The 20555-nt window shown below is 42.7% G+C and overlaps 1 protein-coding gene across 2 annotated transcripts in view; it reads right to left on the bottom strand.

The window, feature by feature from the left end:
• CNST (consortin, connexin sorting protein) overlaps positions 1–20555 on the bottom strand; it is a 115596-nt gene that overhangs the window by 54731 nt on the left and 40310 nt on the right. For both annotated transcript variants that reach the window (XM_045453196.1, XM_045453198.1), the window contains exon 2: positions 18268–18696. In XM_045453196.1, coding sequence (XP_045309152.1) covers positions 18268–18646 — 379 coding nt within the window. In that variant the 5' untranslated portion in view covers positions 18647–18696. The remainder of the gene's footprint in view (positions 1–18267; positions 18697–20555) is intronic.

Raw genomic sequence — 20555 nt, 5'->3', positions numbered from 1 at the left:
ATTGGAAAGGAATAAGTAAAACTATCTCTATTTGCAAATGACCTGATCTGATATCTAGAGAACCCTAAGGAGTCCACACATAAAGAATTATTAGAATGGGGTGCCTGGGTGGCTCAGTTGGTTAAGTGTCCGACTTCTGCTCAGGTCATTATCTGGCAGTTTGTGGGTTCAAACCCTGTGTTGGGCTCTGTGCTGACAGCTCAGAGCCTGGAGCCTGCTTTGGATCTGTGTCTCCCTCTCTCTGCCCCTTCCCCGCTCGCACTCTGTCTCTGTCTCTCTCAAAAATAAGTGAACACTAAAAATAAACATAAAAAAAGAATTATTAGATCTAGAAAATCAATTCAACAAAGCTGCAGCATAAAATATCAATATGTAAAAAATCTGTTGTATTTCTCTTGAAGTTATTTATTTACTTATTTTTGAGAGAGAGAGAGAGATAGAGACAGAGTGTGAGTGGGGGAGGGTCAGAGAGAGACGGAGACACAGAATCTAAAGCAGGCTCCAGGTTCTGAGCCATCAGCACAGAGCCCAACGTGGGGCTTGAACTTGCAGACCACAAGATCATGACCTGAGCCGAAGTTGGATGCCCAACCAACTGATCCACCCAGGCACCTCCCAGTTTTATTTCTATACACTATTCACTAGCAGTGAACAACTGGAAAAGGAAATTACGAAAACAATTCCATTTACAATAGCATCAAAAAGAACAAGATACTTAGGAATAAATTTAACATGTGGAAACAAGACTTGTACACTGAGAGCTATGAAACAATATTGAAAGGAATTGGAAGATACAAATAATGGAGAGACCTCTCCTGCTTGTGGACTGGAAGACTTAAAGTCGTGAAGATGAGAATTCCACCCAAATAATCTACAGATTCAGCGCAATCCCAAACAAAATCCCAATAGTGTTTTCTGCCGAAACAAGAACCCATCCTGAAATATGTATGAAATATCAAGGGACCCAGAATAGCCAAAACTGTCTTGAAAAAGAACAAAATTAGAGGACTTACAGTTCCAGATTTCAAAGTTTACTATAAAGTTACAGGAAAAACACACTGTGGTACTGGCATAAGGATAGACGTATTGCATTTGACCAATGGTACAGAATTGAGAACCCAAAAATAAACTCTCATATCCGCAGTTAATTCACTTTTGACAAGGAAGGGTCCAAGGCCATTCAACGTGAAAAAGACAGTATTTTCAACAAACGGTGCTGGGGAAACTGGGCATCTTCATGTAAAAGAACCAGGTCAGGGGTGCCTGGGTGGCTCAGTCATTAAGTGTCTGAGTTAGGCTCAGGTTATGATCTCATAGTTCATGAGTTCCAGTCCCACATTGGGTGAGGTCTAGCCCTGCTTTGGGTGAACACGAGCCCTGTTTTGGGTAAAACATGAGCCCTGGGTGAGTCCTGCTTTTCTTTCTCTTTTTCTCTTCTCTTTCTCTTTCCTTTTCCTTTTCTTTCTTTCTTTCTTTCTTTCTTTCTTTCTTTCTTTCTTTCTTTCTTTCTTTCTCTCTCTCTCTCTCTCTCCCTCTCTCTCTCTCTCTCTCTCTCCTCTCTCTCCCCTGCCCTCCCTCCCGCTCTCTTTTTGCCCCTCATGGGATTCTCTCTCTGCCCCTCACTCACTTGCACCCTCTCTCTCTCCACGTCCCCCCAAAAAAGAATGAAGTTGGACCATTACCTAATACCATATACAAAATGAACTCAAAATGGATCAAACACCTAAATGTAAGAGCTTAAACTACAAAGCTCTTAGAAGAAAACATGGGGGAGAATCTTCTTCACATTGGATTTGCCAATAATTTCTTGGGTATGGCATCAAAAGCACAGCATATACAAGAAAAAAATTAGATACATTGGACTTTATCTAAATTAAAAGCATTCTGCAGCCCAGAACACTATAATGTGAGTGAAAAGACAATCCACAGAATGGAAGAAAATATTTTCAAATCATAAATCTGATAAGGGATTGACATCTAGGATACATAAAGAACTCCTACACCTGAAACAAACAACCTAATTCAAGATGAGGAAAGGACCTGAACAGACATATCATTAAAGAAGATATACAAATGGCGAATACACACACAAAAAGATGCTGAACATCACTAGTCATTAGGGAAATGCAAATCAAATCTACAATGAGATACCAATTTATACCTACTATTATGGCTGTAGCATAAGCCTGACAATTCATTTTTTGACTATACTGTAAGCTGCAGACATTAAGCTTCTCATTGCCAAGGCATCCGGTTCAAAGACAATGGTCTGGAATGAACATGCTGTCAGCTACACAACTAGACGAAGAGCCAGGCCACCCACCCATGTGGTTCCCCTTTTCAGAAAGCCCTGGTTGACCTAGATAACTGACCATTTGAACCGATCCCTCCTCCCTTTCTGTGCTTTATTTCCTGCTCTTATGTTTTAAATCCACCCATGTAGTCCTAGGTGCTCCACGCATGACCCCAATAAAGGCAGAACCCCAATCTGCTCCCTCTCTCTCTCTACAGATGGCCCTGGGCATGCAAGGTACCCTCTAGAACTTGTAAATGATAAACCGTGTTTTTTCAAAGTTCACAAACGGTCGCTGCTGGGGTGTGTCTGGGGATCGTCATAATAAGAACCACGAGGGCCTGTCTGGCCACAACACGGGCTCTGGTCAGGGAAAGACCTGTGGGGGCTGCCTCCAGTAGCACAACACTTTCTAGCTCACAGCATCGCTATCAACAGGCCGAGACGGACGCAAAACAATGGCGATTATCAGAAAAACGGAAATGAGGATATGGAGAAAGTAGAACCCCCGTGCACCACTGACGGGAACGTGCAGGTGCAGCTGCTGTGGGAGACAGCACGGCAAGTCCTCAAGGTCACACTCCGAATCACCGTATGACCCAGCAATCCCATTTCCAGGTGTCCACACAGAACAGGCACATTTCCATGTGTACAGGCACCCAAACAGACGTACGCGTGCCAGCGTTCACTGCAGCGGCACTCACGTTAGCCAAAAGTTGAAAGAATATTCCTTAGCAGGCGGATGGACATACAGACCGTGCTGAACACATGCTGCGTCGTGGGTGAGACCGGACACGTGCACGTCAAAGAAGCCAGCGACAACAATCCAAGTATCACACGGCTGCACTTAGCTGAAATACCTACAGTGGAAAAAACTCATGCAGACAGCAGAACCGAGGTGACCGGGCAGGGGAGGAAGGACGCAGACCCACTGCTTAACACTTAGAGTCTCTGCCTGGGGGGTACAGGTGTGGGAAACAGACAGTGCTGATGGTTACACAACATTGCAAGTGTGATTAATCGCCCTGAATTGTACACTTAAGATAGGAAATTGAGGGGCGCCTGGGTGGCTCAGTCATTTGAGCGTCTGACTTCAGCTCAGGTCATGATCTCACGGTTTGGGAGTTCGAGCCCCGCATCGGGCTTGCTGCTGTCGGCACAGAGCCCGCTTCAGATCCTCTGTCCACATCTCTCTCTCTGCCCCTTCCCTGCTCAAGCACACTCGCTGTCTCTCACAATAAACATTAAAAAAATAGCAACTTTATATTATACATATTTTATTGCAGTATTAAAATCATAAAAGAAAAAATGCCTTCGTTTCTGGGCTTTTCTGTTGTGATTCTTGGAGCCATTACATCACAAACTGCCTTACTCGTTCACGCGGATGCACACCTTGGCTGTAACTGTGGAAGATGCGTCAGTAATAATTTTTAATCATGGCTTATGTAGCTCCTATGGCAGACTCTGTGCTTGGCTCCTAGTTTTCCTCCCACATTTCCTCTCTCCAAGATTCTGGTTAGTGCCAAGAAAATGGAGAGGAGACAGGCGCCTGGGTGGCTCAGCGTCCGACTTCCACTCAGGTCATGATCTCACAGTCTGTGAGTTCAAGCCCCGAGTGCACCTCTGTGTTGACAGCTCGGAGCCTGGAGCCTGCTTCGGATTCTGTCTCTCTCTCTCTCTCTCTCTCTCTGCCCCTCCCCTGCTCATGCTCTGTCTCTGTCTCTCTCCTTCAAAAATAAATAAACATTTAAAAAATTAAAAAAAAAAAAGAAAAAAGAAGACGGAGAGGAGCGTGCTCATACTTCAGTATCTTTGATCATCGGCTAAGCACAATAAAGTGGTAAAAAGGAAAATTCCGGGGCGCCTGGGTGGCGCAGTCGGTTAAGCGTCCGACTTCAGCCAGGTCACGATCTCGCCGTCCGTGAGTTTGAGCCCCGCGTCGGGCTCTGGGCTGATGGCTCAGAGCCTGGAGCCTGTTTCCGATTCTGTGTCTCCCTCTCTCTCTGCCCCTCCCCCGTTCATGCTCTGTCTCTCTCTGTCCCAAAAATAAATAAACGTTGAAAAAAAAAAAAAAAAAAAAAAAGGAAAATTCCTTCCTTTTCCTCCACACTAGTTATCATGGGTGAGACAAATCTGGAAATGAGCCAACTTCCTTCTGCTGTGACCTGGGGTCAAAGGGACACCTTATGTAATCAGGGCGCAATTAGCATCTGCTCCGCGTGGCACTCTTGTCCTGTGCCCTCAGGCGGCAGCCTCTGCTGCCCACGGCCGGGGTTAGGCTCCTGGGCTGCAGTCCAACTGCCCTGTGACCTGAAGTAAGTGGCCCAGCTCCTCCAGCCCGCTGCTTGCAAACGAATGACTGAGGACACAAAGCATCACACAGCGCACACCCATTGCTTTGCAAGCAAAGTGGTCGTGCCGGTCTCTCCACTGGGTGTCGAGCAGGGGAATCAGTGTCAGATGGGACCACATGAAAACAGCCACCCGACTTTATTCTAGGCACCTTCTTGACAACTGCCAAATGCTTCTGGACTGAACTCAAACAAGGCTGAAAGACTGCCCCTTTCGCTAGCTGTCACCTGTGTTTTAGGTGCTGTAAGTGGCAATGTGCCATCATAGACTCTGAAGGACAGTGCCATACAAACCTTCAAAAGATATTCTTTTTTATTTTTTTAGGTTTATTTACTTATTTAGAGACAGCGTGTGTGAGCGAGCAGGAGAGGGACAGAGAAAGAGGGAGGGAGAGAATCCCAGCGGGCTCTGTGCTGTCAGTGCAGAGCCCGACCCGCGGCTCGATCCCATCAAGTGTGAGATCATGACCTGAGCCGAATCAAGAGTCGGCAGCTCACTCCACTGAACCCCCCAGGTGCCCCAAAAGAATATTCTTATTTTCCTCTCAGGTAGATGTCATGAAGGATACCTTTCTTAAGAGGAAGGAGCAGTTCTTTTCACAGCTCATTTGCTTTGCTGAGCTCTTGAAAAGCAGAGCTCTGACCACTCATCTGAAATCGTAGTGAGCCACACTGAACCACTGTCTAGATCTATAAGCCGACCTCAGTATTTACACGCTGTTGCCTCCAGCCAGAGAGGCTTGAGCTCAAACACCATTATTTATTTTCTCCTTTAATATAAAAGGCTCACCTACTTAGGATACAAACTGTGAATATCCAAATTCAATATTTAGATTTTTACAGACACACAGTGGCTACGAAAAAGCACTTCAAGAAATGAACTTCACTGGGGCACCTGGGTGGCTCAGTCGGTTGAGCATCTGACTTTGGCTCAGGTCATGATCTCATGGTTCCTGAGTGCGAGCCCCACTTGGGGCTCTCCGCTGTCAGCGCAGAGCCTGCTTTGGGTCCTCTGTTCCCCTCTCTCTCTGCCTCTCCCCTGCTTGCACTGTCTCGTTCTCAATAAATTAAAATAAAAAATAAATTCAAAACTTAAAAATAGTGCCTATTTGTGGAGGAAGAGGGAGAACCTAAATATCCAAAGGAAACCAACCCTCCCCCCCCCCCCCAATATTCTAGAATTCTCTAAAGCTACTGATAGCACACTGTCTTTCCATTAGGGGAATTTATGAGAAAGAAAAATGTAGAAAACCAGGAATTAACTCTGAACTTCCCGTAAGTCAAAAGAAAAACACCAGAGAAACAGGCTAAAAGAGCACTTCACCGCACGTTACAAAAAAATGTTAGGTCGAATCCCATTACGCCGGTAATCTTCACATTTTGCAGGGACAAAGCACCATGGCGCTAGTGTTTCTTCCCATCGCCAAACCAACTACCACTCCAAACTGCTTTTTTCAAAACCGTTTTATTGAGACTCTAATTCACATAAAATAGTATTCGCCCATCTCAAGTGTCCATACTGTTCAACCTCTTAGTTTATTCAGTGCTATGCAACCATCACCACAACCAATGTTACGAAGCTTTCATCGCTCAGAAAAGAAACCCTGTACTGCTCAGCGTCCCATCTCTGCGTTTCCCCCAATGTCCCCAGCCGTTGGCGGCCACTAACCTGCCTTCTGTTTCCATGCAATTGCCTATTCTGTCCATTTCATAAAATGGAATCGTATTACATATAGTCTTTTGTGACTGGTTTCTTTCACTCAGCATAAGGTTTTCATTTGTAGTATTATTAACACTTTTTTCATTTTTACTGTCAAATGATATTCTGTCGTATGGCTGTACTCTCAACCTGCTTTTGATCCTGTGGCTACATTTTTCAAATGCTTACCTGTGTGCTTTTTTCAAAATTAAAGAGCCAGATGGATGGAATAACTTTGTTAAAAACACAATAAAACAGTAAGAAAATTAAAAAAGTCCTTTTAGTTAATTATAGTTTTGACTCTGTGAATGATACTTAGAAACAATTATTTTAAATAAATAAAGGTAAAAAGACATCCACTCTCTGTAGGGATTATAAACAAACAAAAGTTGGGAGTTAAAAACAAAACAAAAGGAGACTACACAGAAAACTGTTTAACATTGGGAAGTTTGACTTTAACAGTAGAAAGTTGGGAAGCGAAGTCCCTAAATATCCTCCCTGAATTTATGCTCCATTAAGTTGAGTTCTGTGAAATCAGTAACAACATATTCTTAGGAAAATAAAGATCAAAGTCTTCATTCGCACCTGTGTTAATATATATGTGTAACTGCATAGAAATGCTCACAGAAATTTTGGGGGGTGCAAATTTCTCAAATTTTCTTTATATAAAATATCACATTACAGAGACTTGATGGAGAAGGCTGGCTTCCGGACAAAATGTGAAAGGCCAGATTGATAGTAATTCTCTTCTCTTTCACCTTCTTTCTATATGGCTACCATACACTCTTTTTAGTTTTTCAAGGTTTGTTTGTTTGTTTATTTATTTATTTAAGTACTCTGTCCACCCAATCTGGGGCTTGAGGTTTTCAGACTATGCCAGCCAGGAGCCCCTACATAGCTATCACATTTTAAGAGTACAACTGAAATCATGAAACAATAGACAAGAAGTAGAAAGTTGTCGGACTGGCCTGTCTGTACCACCAGGTATCCTGGGTCCCACAAGCAATCTCTGAGAAAGGCACTCAGAGAAAAAAAGAATGTGGGTCTATCTACCGTTACCTGCTCTCAGGGCCCTTGCCACACTCTGAGACCCTGCCCTTCCCTGGCAGACTGTGGGAGGCAACCTGTTAGATGACCCCCAGTGACTTGCCTCTTAGTATCCGTGCCCTTGGATAATCCCCTTCCCGTGTGGGCTGGACCTAATAACGTGCATCGAACAAACAGAATATGGCAGAAGTGACAGAATATCACCTTCAAAATTACATTATGGGGAATCTGGGTGGTTCAGTCGGTTAAGTGTCTGTCTCTTGATTTTGGCTCAGGCCATGATCTCACGGTTCGTGGTATCCAGTCCCACATCGGGTTCTGTGCTGACAGCACGAAGCCTACTTGGGAGTCTTTCTCTCTCTCTCTTGCCCCTCCCTCTCAAATAGGGAGTCTTGCCCCTCCCTCTCAAAATAAATAAGTAAATAAATAAATAAGTAAACATTAAAAAAAATAAAATTACATTGTAGAAAAAGTGTGGCTTCTGGGGCACCCGGGTGGCTCAGTTGGTTAAGCATCCAACTCTGTTTTGGCTCTGGTCAGGATCTCACAGGTTCCTGAGATCAAGCCCTGCTTCCGGCTCTGTGCTGACAATGTGGAGCCTACTTGGGATTCTCTCTCTCCGCCCCCCCTACTGTCACCCCCCATGTTCTTTCTCTCTGTCTCTCTCGAAATAAAATTTAAAAACCTTAAAAAAAAAAGTCAAAAAGGGAAGCAAAAATAAATAAAAACAAGGAGAGGGATGAAACATAAGAGACTCTTAAATACAGAGAACAAACTGAGGGTTGCTGGAGGGGCTGTGGGTGGGGGGATGGGCTAAATGGGCAAGGGGCATTAGGGAGGGCACTTGTTGGGATGAGCACTGGGTGTTATACATAGGGGATGAATCACTGAAATCTACTCCTGAAATCATTATAGCACTATAAGGTAACTAACTTGGATGTAAATTTAAAAACAAATTAAAAAAAAAAAAAAGGAAATCATGACCTGAGCCGAAATCAAGAGGTAGACGTTTGACTGACTGAGCCACCCAGACGCCCCACCATCGTTATCACTATTAATCCTATGGAGACAACCTCACTGTGTAGTAGGACAAGTAAAACTCTGTTGCACAGAAAACACATCGGCTCTTTAGATGCCCTGGGTTCACACCCTAATTCTTCCCCCGTCTCCTGCAAAACAAAGGTACTGTGTAGATCAAACCTGAACTTCATTTATAAAAATTAAGGGGTCAAAAAAATATATTAAGGGATCAGCTTCTGGGCTGGTGAATAGATGGGGACGTGGGGCGGTGTGCCGGAGAGGGCACAGAAGCTCCCGTACTTTCCCCATTCCTTGCCTTGTGCATCCCTGAGTTAGACCCTTTTACGATAAACTGGCAATCTAGTAAGTGAAAATCAATGAAAAAAATTAAAAATTTTAAAAACTAAAAATTAAGGGGTTTGGGTAGGTCATTTTCAAGATCCTTTCTATTTCCAAAAGCTACATCTTTAGCCAAGATCACAGTCCCGAGACCTAGACCAACTGCCTGTTCAACATGGTCACTTAGGTGTCTAAGGGACTCCAGACACCTGGCCCCAGATCGCCACATTGCCTTTTGCCCTTTTCTCCCCACACTTGCTCCTTGTCTCTCTACATTCACACCCCCCTTAAGCGGCATCATTTCGCATCTGGTGCCTAAACCGCACAACTGGGGATAATCCTGGACTTTCTCACACCTACTCTATGACCTAGTTCAGTCAATTCCACCCCCTTAATAACTCCCAGTCCTCTTACTTCTTTCCAGCCCCAAGGCCACCCCGTCAGGAGGACCAGCATCCCCTGCACAGATTACCGCAGAAGCCCCTCCCAGCTACACTGCCTCTTAACTGGCCCTATCCTAACCCACTCTCCATACTGCAGAGGGAGCCGCCTTTCTAAAACCCTGCAGCTCACATCACATCACTCTTGTTCAAACCCGCTGGCAAAGCCCAAAGTGGTCACCACGAAACAACAATCCTTCATAACCTGGACCTTGCTGATCTTTCGAGCTTCAATCTCTCTACTGTTCTGTTCTCCACTATTTGCCCTAGATTCATTCTCCCCTTTTATTCTGCTCCAGACAAACTGAATATTGGCAGTTTCTGAAACATGGCTTTAGTCTGTGTTGTGCCTGTCACCTTTTACGTCCTTCCTGTCCCCTTATCCCCATCTCCTTTACTTGGCTAGTGCTTATTTGTCCCTCTCTCAGCTTGGACATCCAAGCTTCCTCCTGGAAGCCTCCCATAGCCGTTCTAGGCCAGCATTTCTACAGCCTTGTGCTTGCTAAGTACCAGTCCTGACTCCCACCTTGCTAGACAGAACCTGTTATTTACTAGGCTCTCATACTCAAACATACAAAACTCAAAGGCAGGTTTGCCAACAGTGCCTGGCATACAAACAGTGCTCAATAAATATCTATTAACTAAGTAACCCTGTATGGTATACAAAATAATATAAAACATTTAAAAAAAGATTTTTTTAACGTTTATTTATTTTTGAGACAGAGAGAGACAGAGCATGAACGGGGGAGGGTCAGAGAGAGAGGGAGACACAGAATCTGAAGCAGGCTCCAGGCTCTGAGCGGTCAGCACAGAGCCAGACGCGGGGCTCGAACTCACGGACCGCGAGATCATGACCTGAGCCGAAGTCGGATGCTTAACCGACTGAGCCACCCAGGTGCCCCTATAAAACATTTTTTATAAAGGGAAGAATTCTGCTATATAAAGTCATCATCTAGTCAATCTTAAAGTATTTTCATGGACAGAATAATGGCCCCCAAAGACATCCATGTCCCAATCCCCATAAATATGTCACATTAAGTCACAAAAGGGAATTAGGAAGCAGATGGGATTAAGGTCGTTAGTCATTTGGCCTTAGAAAAAGGCAGATTATGCTACACTATCTGGGTGGGCCCAATGTAATCACAATGGTCCTCACATATGGAGGGGCTCGGTATGCCATTTTTGCCTTTGAAAACGTAGGAAGGGCAGCTAAGTGCTGAGAAATGCAGGCCTTTACATTTTTTAATTGGAACACATTTAGCTAGGTACGCACAGTCCTGTCCATCAAAGTTCTCATCAATCCCAGTATCCCAATCCTGGCCAAAACCACAGTATAGAACTTACTTGGCTGACTCCATTAGGCATTCAAGTTTAGAACTAAAAAGGTTCTACTCTGGTTGAAGGCAGATATGTAAAATGCAAACTGGGCACCTGCATCATCAGTTTTTACTTTAGAGATCAGTTAACCTGCCAGCAGGCACATTATACCAGACGTTAAACCAGGGTGGCACTGGGCACGCGTTTTTAGGAATATACCTTAGGGGAGCAAGGGGGACAGGTGACTCTGGAAAGAGAGCATTAGAAAGATTTTAGGAGATAAGGCGATACTGACAAAAGAGGGAAGATGGAATTAAAGTCAAATTAAACCAACGGCTTACTTTTACTGAATGCTGCCCCTGATCATGCCCCTCAAAATCATCCTGCTACATACATAAAGACTACAAGTACCATTTGGAAGCACCTATCTTAGGCTGAGTATTTGATAAAGAGCTTAACTACAGGATCACTCATTCTAAGGACCATCTTTCAGGAATGGTAGGATTAGCCCTCTTACAGATAAGGAAATGAGTTACTTTCCTAAAATCACTTAGGTAGGAACAGGCAGGGCCAAAGTCTTTGTTCTTTTCACTCTGCAAGCCTGACTCCAGCCACAGATGCATTTCCCAGATTTGTTTTTTTCTAGCTTTCAAGCCCTCCTGGTCACCTCCCAGCTGGAGGCCCCCAGCTGAACAAGTCAGGGCACTGAACAGACAGTGGCAAGTCAATCTGGAAGTTCTTCCTTTCCCAATTTCCATCTGCTGCCTATCTCTGGCTTCCTGTCATTTGCTGAACTGTTTTTGTTAAATGCTTAAATACTAGGGTGACTGAGTAAATAAAGTATGTTCTATGGCAACCACCAAACACTTAATCATCGGAACTTGTCTTTTACAACTACACAAAATGTATGTGTTTAATGCTTGCCAGGGGCTAGGCTGGAGGGAAAGAGAAATGGAGAGTAACCGCTAATGGGTAAAGGATTTCTTTTAAGGGGGATAAAATGTTTGAGAATTAGATAGAATGATATATTATAAGCAAGTGCAGTGTACAAAGAAGTATACTCTGAATACATTATTTCCATTCATTCAGGACAAATAAATTGGTTTCACTTTGAAGTGGAAGACTGTGAGTCACTCTTTTCTTAATACTTGCGACATCTTTATTTTTTGCTTTTCAGCAAAATATTATAGCAGTAAAATATATAGAATTGTATATTCTATGAGAATATATAAAACCAGGAGGTTGTACACTTTATGATGGTGAAGTTCATGGCATGTAAGTTATATCTCAAAAAAAAAAAAAAAAAAAAAAAAGACTGTAGTTAAGATCAAAAGAGCAGAGGACTGCCTGGGTGGCTCAGCTGGTTAAGCATCGGACTTCGGCTTGAGTTGTGATCCCACGGCTTGTGGGTTTGAGCCCCACATCAGGCTCTCTGTTGTCAGCGTGGAGATGGCTTCTGGTCCTCTGTCTCCCTCTCTCTCTGCCCCTCGCCTGCTTGCACTCTCTCTCTCTCCCTCTCAAAAATAAACATGCAAAGGAGCAGATATTACCAAGTGTTGGAGAAGATGTGGAAAAATTATAACCCTTAGATGTTGCTGATAGGAAATGTGAAATGGTGTAGCCACTTTGGACGACAGTTCAGCAGATCTTCAACAGGTTAAATGAAGTACTGATTTATAATGTGGCAATTCTACTCCTAGGCACACATAACCAAAAAAATGAAAACATACGTCCACATAAAAACTTGTACACTACCAGAAAAGACCCCACACAGCCAAAGTAATGTTGGAAAAGAAAACCAAAGCTGGAGGCATCACAATTCCGGACTTCAAGCTGTATTACAAAGCTGTAATCCACATGACACTATGGTACTGGCATAAAAACAGACACTCAAATCAATGGAACAGAATAGAGAACCCAGAAATGAACCCACAACTATACGGTCAACTAACCTTTGACAAAGCAGGAGAGAGTATTCAATGGAAAAAAGACAGTCTCTTTAGCAAGTGGTGCTGGGAAAACTGGACAGCAACATGCAGAAGAATGAAACTGGACCAGTTTCTTACATCACATACAAAAATAAATTCACAATGGATGAAAGACCTAAATGTGAGACAGGAAACCATCAAAATCCTAGAGGAGAAAACAGGCAGCAACTTCTTCGATCTCAGCCGCAGCCACTTCTTATTACACACCTCTCCTAAGGCAAGGGAAATAAAAGCAAAAATAAGCTATTGGGACCTCATCAAGATACAAAGTTTCTGAGGCACCTGGGTGGCTTAGTTGGTCAAGCATCAGACAACTTTGGCTCAGGTCATGATCTCATGGTTCTTGAGTTCGAGCCCCACATCAGGTTCTGCGCTGACAGTATAGAGCCTGCTTCGGATCCTGTCTCCCTCCTTCTCCCTCTCTGCCCTTCCCCCACTTGTGCGCGTGTGTGCACACAAGCTCGCTCTTGCTCGCTCTCTCTCTCAAGGGAAAAAAAAGATACAAAGCTTCTGCACAGCAAAGGAAACAATCAACAAAACTAAACAGCAACGAAGGGAATGGGAGAAGATATTTGCAAAAGACATATCAGATAAAGGGTTAATATCCTAAATCTATAAAGAACATATTGGGGTGCCTGGGTGGCTTAGTTGGTTAAGCGTCTGACTTCGGCTCAGGTCATGATCTCGTGGTTCGTGGGTTCAAGCCCTGCAGTGGGCCCTAAGCTGACAGCTCGGAGACTGGAGACTGCTTCGGATTCTGTGTGTGTCTCTCTCCTCTTCCGCTTGTTCTCTCTCTCTCTCTTTCTCAAAAATAAAATTAAAACATTAAAAAAAAAAGAATTTATAAAACTCAACACCCAAAAAATAATCCATTAAAGAAACAGGCAAAAGACATGAATAGACACTTTTCCAAAGAAGACATCCAGATGGCTAACAGACACAAGAAAAGATGCTCAACATCACTCATCATTAGGGAAATACAAAGCAAAACCAGAGTGAGATACCACCTCATACCTGTCAGAATGGCTAAAATTAACAACTCAGGCAACAACAGGTGTTGGCGAGGATGCAGACTAAGAGGGACCCTCTTCACTGCTAATGGGAATGCAAACTGGTGCAGCCACTCTGGAAAACAGGGCACATGCACCACCCCAATGTTTATAGCAGTGCTACTGACAAGAGCCAAAGTCTGGAAAGAGCCCAAATGTCCATCAACTGATGAATGGATAAAGACGATGCAGTAGTATGAATGTTCAATGGAATACTACTTGGTGACCAAAAAGAATGAAATATTGCCATTTGCAATGACATGGATGGAACTAGAGTGTATTATGCTAAGCAAAATAGGTCAGAGAAAAACAAATATCATATGATTTCATTCACATATGGAATTTGAGAAACACAACAGATAAACACAGGGGAAGGGAAGGAAAAATAAGATAGAGGGAGCAAACCGTAAGAGACTTTTAAACACAGAACAAACTGGGGGTTGATAGAGAGGAGGCAGGTGAGGTAATGGGCTAAATGGGTGATGGGCATTAAGGAGGGCACTTTTGGGGATGAGCAGTGGCTGCTGTGCGTAAGGGATGAATCACTGGGTTCTACTCCTGAAACCAGCACTATACTGTGTGTTAGCTAACTTGAATTTAAATAAATAAAAAACGTACTCTAAAAAAAACAAAAACAAAAAAACCCAAAACCCCTTAAAAACTGTAATGTTCATAGGAGCATTATTCAATATAGCCCCAGAGTAGAAACAGTCCCAACGTCCATCAGCTGACAAATAGATAAGTGAAATATGATCTATCCTTTGCAGTGGAATATTAATCGACAATAAAAAGAAATAAAGTACTGATACATGGGGGCACAACATGGGTGAATCTTGAAAATATTATGCTAAGTGAAGGAAGCCAGTTGCAAAAGGCCATATACTGTACAATTCCATTTACATGAAATGTCCTGAGTAGACAAATCTGTAAAGATAGCAGATTAGTGGCTGCCTAGGGCTGGGAGGTCTCAGCAGAAAATGGGGAGCGACTGCTAGCAAGTATGGGGTTTCTCTGTGTGATGATGAAAATGTTCTAAAATTGATGGTGGTAATGGTCGTACAGTTTTGTGAATGTACCGAAAATGAGTGAATTATACACATTAGGTGAAGTGTATGGTATGTGAATATCTCAACAAAGCTGTTAAAAATTTATAGGCTCGCTTTCATTCATTTTTAGGATATTTACTTAAAGCTACGCCAGATTCAACTATAGTGAGAACGTGATGTGATGCAGCTTGAAATCCTGCTTAGTCGACTATATTAAAGAGATTCAAATCTCTAAAGGAAACAGTCTCGTAATAAAATGGTAACCGGTGGGCTCAGTCAGTTAAGCTTCCAACTTCGGCTCAGGGCATGACCTCTCAGTTCACGAGTTCGAGCCCCATGTGGGGCTCCGTGCTGACAGCTCAGAGCCTGGAGCCTGCTTCGGAGTCTGTGTCTCCCACTCTCTCTGCCCCTCCCCCACGCATGCTCTGTCTCTTGTCTCTCAAAAATAAACATTAAAAATAAATAAGTAAAAATAATACATAAAATGGCAACCAGGCTTCTGTGAGGCCAAGTTCAAGGTTTTTAGAAGTGCTGCCTCTGGGTATTCACTTTCAAACGCCCCCTCTCTGTAAGACAGCTTTCATACTATTCTTACTTTCTGATAATAGACTTTAGCCTCCTGCTCATTAAAGCAAAAAAACAACACAAGTGTTAGCTCCAGAAAACCTATAAATAATGACATGTCTCCTCATACTACTGCTCACCTTTTTTTCCAGTACTAGCTTTTGGAAATACAAAAAATTATTACCAATTAACCTAGGTAAAGAGGCAGAAGAGTAAATAAATTCACCTTAATATGTTTTTTAAAAAAGTATTGAGAGAGCACCTTACTATTGCTGGTTTGGGACTGAGTGCCAAGCTTTATACGTCATTTCACATTTGAAAAGCTATCGTATTATCAGAAGAGCGCCCATCTGCAAAATGTTGAGGCTTCATCTCCTTAGGATCTTGGGATTTCCCCGTAAAAAGAAGCGCTAACATGCCCACGTGCAGACACCTATGCAGGGACTCTCTGCACTGTTTGTGCTGACATGGGAGCCGGATCCGGAGCGACAAGATGGAGACATCTTTAGGGAGCTTTACTCCAGCTGAGGAGGAGGACGCTGAACTGTGGCAGCGGAGATGGACAGAAAGAGACTAACCAGGGAGCTGTCAGAGAGACAGGATCACTCAGATCTGGTGACGGGGCACGCACTGAGAGAGCCCGAGCTCCAGCGATCTCTCAGGGTACAGGGAGAAGGCTCCCAGGCCATCCTGAAGCTGCATTCCAGGTCCTTTCCAGGTGTAGAAAGAAGTAATTCTGTCCTCATGAGAAGCTTTCTACCCAGTTTAAAATTCTACTGCTCACCCACATTTAACAACAAAACTTAAAGTACAAATAACAACGTACCCCTTACATATATATATAAAAAAAATCCTCTATAGATACAGAGGTGAGTCACTGAATTTTAACCAAGTTTAGACCATACGACGTCTGTTCAAAATCTTAGGAATTCATAGCTCAGAAAGGAATTTTATAGATATATATACAGACGAACATCATCATTATACAGTTGAGGAAACTGAAGTACACAATCATTAAGTCTCACCAAGTGACCTAGAACCAGAAGATTTGAACTTAGGTTTTGCAACTGCCAACTCCATTTTCTTACACTTCTAAACTCATTGCATTTAAGATATATAACTTAAAGCTAATCTGTATAAAGACTATCCATAGGTTTTATAAATCATATATTTCAAATGCATCAGGAGGCAGTAATTCTACACATATCTGCTTGCTGGATAGTAAGTACTGAATAACTAAATAATATCATCACACCTAGGGAAAATGGAATAAGGTCATGCGTGGAAGGAAGGAATAAAAGCAGCCATCATCCTGAAGCTATGATTGACCCACATACATATGCAACTAGGTCTCAGTTCTCAAAAACATCAAAAGAACGTATCAGAGAGGCACAAACTGCTCTTGGATTACAGTTATTGAATAAATCAATCTATATATAAATAGCACTACATACATTATCTGATTTACCGTAGATCTTTTAAGAAAAGGCTTTCATATCTCTTTTCAAAAATCATTTTAGGGGCACCTAGGTGGCTCAGTCGGTTGAAGTGTCCAACTCTTGATTTCGGCTCAGGTCATGATCTCACGGTTTGTGGGACTGAGCCCCATGTCGGGGTCTGTGCTGGAGGTCTGTGGGACTGAGCCCTGTGTCAGGGTCTGTGCTGGCAGCACAGAGCCTGCTTGGGGTTCTCACTGTGCCCCTCCCCCTTCACTTGCACACTCTCTCAAAATAAATAAATAAACATTAAAAAAAATTATTCTAATTTAAGCCTACTAAGGAAAAGCAAGGATGAAGGGATCAGTCAACAGGAAAGCCTAATTATAAGCTACATTAAAAAGTTATCAAATGAGGGCATCTGGGTGGCTCAGTTAGTTAAGCATCCTTGGCTCAGGTCATGATCTCACAGTTCGTGAGTTTGAGCCCCGCATCAGGCTCTGCACTCTCAGCACCGAGCCTGCTTTGGATCCACTGTCTCCCTCTCTCTGTGCCCTCCGTCACTCGTGCACTCTCTCTCTCTCTCTCTCAAAAATAAGTGAATAAACATTAAAAAAAAAAGTTATCAAATCACTTTATTGAAATAATAAGGATAAGTCTGTAGGAACTGGAAAGTTTCATCTTTTACTCCAAATGAAAAAATGAATAAAAATACCAGATATGGATACAATGACTATATTTCTAATCAGGCAAAGAAGCAGAAAATGAGAGGAGACGCTCTCCTTCGTGCTCTTGAGCCTCATGCAAAGACCGCTGACTTGGGTGAAGCGGGGCTATACTAGGAGTCCCAGCCTAAGATGAGCCTGAATGTTGCAGGCCCACATGTTTCTGATGAAAAACAACCAGGGGCTGCCTGTTCTCAGGGGTGCCTGTGATTCAGGGGAAAACAAGGTCCAAAGCTCCCCACTTTAACTGCCAAACTATACACCAAACAAGAAATACTCTGGGGGGGGGGGGGGGGGGAGAAAGAAATACTCTGAATTACTTTGTAACCAAAGTGATACAATGAAAACTAGATGTCTTATTCAACACTGATGTAAGATGTATATTAATATATGCTAACACAATTATTCACTTCTGGAGTTGGAAAGATCCCATGAAGAATTTTATGGGAAGGAAGAAGACAACATACGTTTAAAGTACCTGGTGTGAAAGCATGCAAAATAATTAAAATTTCAGCACATTGTTACGGCAAACTACTGGGAAGAGGCACAAAGAAGTGGTACAGGCGTGCGAGACGTCACGTGCGTGACATGCCACCCGGTTGGATCCATATGTGCTACTGGAGAACCAGCTCCAGAGTCTGTTAAGAGAAGTTCGCGGTTCGTGAGTTCAAGCCCCACGTCGGGCTCTGTGCTGACAGCTCAGAGCCTGGAGACTGCTTCCGATTCTGTGTCTCCCTCTCTCTCTGACCCTCCCCCGTTCATGCTCTGTCTCTCTCTGTCTCAAAAATAAATAAACGTTAAAAAAATTAAAAAAAAAAAAGAGAAGTAAAGCAAGATGTAGGGCAGTATACAGAGTACGGGACAGAAGATGTAGGACGGTATACAGAGTATGGGAGAGAAGACAGTTTATCTTTAGGTAGAGAACAGTATACAAAAGGATTTTTTAAAAGTACCTTGTGCTATCTTCTTAGTGGTGCCTCTTTTGGTTCTGGAGCTTCTTTTTCCAGGTATTTTTTTGTCCTTTCCCACGGAGGCCTGCCCGTCCTTGGGGCTTTCATAGGAAGTGTCCCCCAGGTTCTCACACACAGCCACCTCACAGCTGGGGGTGCAGCTCTCATTATTGTTGAGACTGTCCTGCTCGCACACTGCAGGTCTGCCCATGGCACTGGCACCCGGGCTCAGACGCTCCTGCCCGTCCCCGTCAAGCTGATTTTCATTTTCATCCGATGCAGAAGCTAAGCGTGTTACTGTACTTCCCACGCCGTCACCAGGATGATACCCATCTTGTGGTTCTATCTGCAGATTATATGTAGGAGTTTCGCTGTCATCCATTAGAGCATCTTTTGTTGAACCATTTATGTTTCATCAAAGTCCTTCCATGTCTACAGTGACAAAAGAGAAAAAAAGCTATTTCATTTTCTAAACCCTGGGTTCTCAGTGATCGTTGTCTCTTGGGTCGTTTCGCTGTGAGCAGGGAAAGGATGGACATGACCACAGCTCATGCCCACTGCTTCTTCTCGCTCACCACCCCACCCAACCTCCACTGGTTTCTGCTTGAAGACAAGCGTTCTCAACCCTGGCTGCGTGTTTACTACCTGGAGAGCCTGTCCAAGATGGAGCCCTGGTACTGATATACTTAGGTAAGTTCTCCGTGTTACTGTTCCGTGCATGATGTTGGGACCCCTCCCCTAATGAAAGCAATGAAACTACTGGTTAAATGAGGTCATCTGCTAAAACCCATCACTCCTATGTTATCCCTGGATACTTACCAGACAAATGAAAGCCGGATAAGTCCTCATCTGGCTGAAAACAGCAATATTTGCCAACGAGCACATTTAGGATATTTTTTAAATAAATTGAAAAAAAGGTACGTAGAAAATTTAGGGGGTATATGCTTATACCATAGTCTCATTACATCATTTATTTCCACAAAACAAGCCCTGGAAAGTACCTTAGAATTGTCAGCAAATTCCTTTTATACAATTGAAAAAAAAAAAAAAAAAAAAAAAGGAGGGCCACAATTAACTCTAGACTAGTTTAGACTTGGAAAATCTAAATCTGCTCCAAGGATCCTTCTAACATTTTAAAACTACACAAAACAGATTCTAAGCCTCTCTCGTCAGACATGTCTTGTCCCCTCTTATCCTCTGAAAGTATATTACATTTTAAGCAAAAATTATGCCAGCCAGGATTTAAAATTTTTTGCTTGCCAATCATTATTTTGGGTTTGAATCAAATATAATATTCCAGTTATCTGAGAAAAAGTTTAGTGATTTTTTTTAATTCTTCAAATTAACAGAAATGCTTATTTGGCCTTTAGAATCATGTAAATAAAGTATAATTCTTTTAAAACATGAAGACAAAGTACAAAATAAAACATCAGCCCTACCTGGATTGTATCACATGTTTTCAACATATTTTGCAACTGGAATATTTTATTTGATTCAAACATAAAAGTACTGGCTGGCAAAGATAAAAATACCTAAATCTGGATGGTATCATTTTCCTTATACCACATAATCTCTACTAACTTAGGTTTAGCCCTGAAATAAATTCTAAACAGAGTATGGTTCTTAATTTAAAAAGCTATTATTTTAATGAGGTATCTTTGAGATCACTATCCTGAGAGAACCCAGCCTCAAATGACTGTTAAAACGTCTGTGGCTGGAGGAGGCTGGGTGGCTTAGTCGGTTAAGTGTTTGACTCTTAGCTCAGGGCTCTGCGCGGGGCATGGAGCCTACTTACTAAAAAAATAAAAATAAAATCTCTGTGGCTAAGACAGACAGAGATCAACAGAACAGGAGAGAGAGCCCCGAAATAAACCCACGTGTATACGGTCAACTAATCTATGACAAAAGAGGCAAGAATATACATAATGGGGAAAGTATAATTTCTTCAATAAACGGTGTGGGGAGAACTGAACAGTCACATGCTAAAAAATGAAACTGGACCACTTTCTCACACCAAATATACAGAAAAATAAATTCAAAATGGATTAAAAAGACCTAAATGTGAAACCTGAAACCATAAAACTCCTAGAAGAAAACAAGACAATAAACTCTTAGATATCAACCTTAGCATCATTTTCTAGATATATCTTCACAGGCAAGGGAAACAAAAACAAAAACCTATGAGGAGTACATCAAAATAAAAAGCTTTTGCATAGCAAAGGACACCAACAAAATGACAAGGCAATCTACCGAATGGGAGTTAATAAGGTTAATATCCAAAATACCTAAAG

Source organism: Leopardus geoffroyi, chromosome C3, assembly GCF_018350155.1.
Source record: "Leopardus geoffroyi isolate Oge1 chromosome C3, O.geoffroyi_Oge1_pat1.0, whole genome shotgun sequence".
Taxonomy (NCBI): Eukaryota; Metazoa; Chordata; class Mammalia; order Carnivora; family Felidae; genus Leopardus; species Leopardus geoffroyi.
Note: the sequence above shows the minus strand (reverse complement) of the source record. Positions and strands in the feature narration are given on the sequence as shown.